At 39.4% G+C, this 2053-nt stretch overlaps 1 protein-coding gene across 1 annotated transcript in view; it reads left to right on the top strand.

The window, feature by feature from the left end:
• The first annotated feature begins 914 nt into the window (after positions 1–914).
• Positions 915–2053, top strand: part of LOC102305771 (major histocompatibility complex class I-related gene protein-like) — a 16778-nt gene continuing 15639 nt past the window's right edge. The window contains exon 1 of the mRNA XM_005947287.3: positions 915–1003. Within this exon, the coding sequence (XP_005947349.3) occupies positions 952–1003 (52 nt within the window). The 5' untranslated portion in view covers positions 915–951. The remainder of the gene's footprint in view (positions 1004–2053) is intronic.

Below are 2053 nucleotides of genomic sequence, written 5' to 3'. Positions count from 1 at the left end.
AAGGTTCAAACCAACAGATGATGCACATCCTCATTAGAATCACACTAAAGTGTGACAATAAGATGACTCTCTCTAAACTCTCTAGAAGTTTAGAGAGAAGCAGCAAGGGAGTAAAGAGAGGGGGATCCAGTAATGGGGAGGTGGGGGTCTCCAAAAAAGTAAAAGAACAGTGAACGACTTGGTCTGCTCTGTAAACTATGAGTTTTTTAGTGACACGTGAACCAATTCCCCACATGATCCAGTCTCTATCTTAATCTCGCAGCAGATTCCCCAAGGAGGAGGACTAGCACCCACAGTTTAAGATGTGGGTGATCCATTACAATTTAAAGCTTAATAGTCTGAATTTTGGGGCAATATTGGACAGCGTTGTATGCAAAGTTTATACTCTGAAGCTTGAGAGAATATTTATTAGTCAGTAAGTGCAACATTTATAAAATAATTATAAACTTCAGCTAAACAAGCTCAACCTTAACCATAACCGGAATTAAATACAGCTTCTGCTTAGTGCTATTTTCCCAGCTGTGTTGGATTTTTTTCAGTACATGATAAAAGCTTACTTGATAATATTTCTTAATCAGTTGTAATTTATAAACTATTATTGTGCTACTTATTTTGCATCTTCAGTTTTCAAACAACAGGAAAAACTCTACAGAAATGAACCATTTTGAAAACCATAGTTAGAGTAAATAGGTTGCTGCAGAGGCATCAGTGGCAAATTGGAACATACAGTATGCAGTAGGTTACAAAAGGTTACAAAAGCACAGTGTGGTCACAGTGTAGATCACTGTGTTCGTTGTGTGCAGGGGCACAAGTCTGACATTTAACCACCACATTTCCTGAGGCTGAGGCTGCACACTAAGCTGCTTGGGCATGATATGAATGCCAAGTCCTTTCACTGCTCACGTGCAGATAAGTCACGACTGATATCCTGCTCAACAGTATCTGTAAAATATGGTGGACATTTTATTTCTGTTACTTCTCTTCTGCCAGGTTGCATTGCCAGGTAGGATCATATTTTGTTTCAATCTTGTGTTGTGTCATTGATTGTCATTATTGATTATTTTAACATATCAAAAAATATTAATGCATCCCAACCTTTAAATTCTAAAAAGATATAGAGAACAAAATCCCAAACATCACTTTTTGGATCAGTATTAACAATGTATTCATGTCAAATTTATGTCTGTTTGCATCTCAGAATAAACTCACTAAAACTGTTAAACCACTGAGGTCAAGTTTGACAGTAATCAGCTTGATTTTTTTCTAATTTATATTATTGTAGGGTCTTTAACTTACAGGAACTTACAACATAAAACATCTCTGAGCAATTATTATTGTAATTTTGTGAAATAAAGGTGAACTGATATGAACTGAAACAGAATTCCTATACTATATTTTGTCAAGGCTGACAGAATGGATTCAGATGCAGACTCGAATTTGACTCTGAAGAAGTTCAAAAGTTTATTTACAACAAGCTCAGCGTGAAATATATACAGAGTGAAGGGGCAGAGGGTCCAGGGCTTCCAGGAATGGGTTGGTGGAAAGGGATTCCCTTACCACCAACACACCACCAACCCAGGGAAAGCAGGGAAAGCGGGGGCCCAGGGGGATGAGAACAGCGAGCTATGAGCCTTAAACAGATGTTTGTCAAGGATGATTCCTGGTTGTCAGGGCCAAAGTTTCTTGCTGAACCAGAAATTAATTGGCCAGTGAACCTTGATTTTGGGAAGATCTCTTCGAATGATCCAGAGATTAAAATGGCCAATTTAGTTCATGCTGTTGATGCAAATGAACACAAGAGTGCATCAATCAGGGACATCAAGAAGGCCTACAGAAAGCTGGCTTTGCAGTTACACCCCGACAGAAACCAAGACGACCTGCAAGCCCTGGACAAGTTCGCAGACTTGGGAGCAGCCTATGAGGTCTTCTCAGATAAGGAGAAAAAGAAACTGTATGACATGTATGGAGAGTACGGGCTCAAAGAGGGTCACCACAGCTTTCACAGCGATGTCTTCTCCAGTTTCTTTGGTGACTTTGGGTTCATGTTTGGTGG

This window comes from Haplochromis burtoni, unplaced genomic scaffold (assembly GCF_018398535.1).
Source record: "Haplochromis burtoni strain Fernald_Lab_line unplaced genomic scaffold, NCSU_Asbu1 Contig_519, whole genome shotgun sequence".
Lineage (NCBI taxonomy): Eukaryota > Metazoa > Chordata > Actinopteri > Cichliformes > Cichlidae > Haplochromis > Haplochromis burtoni.
This window is presented reverse-complemented; position numbering and strand designations above follow the sequence as displayed.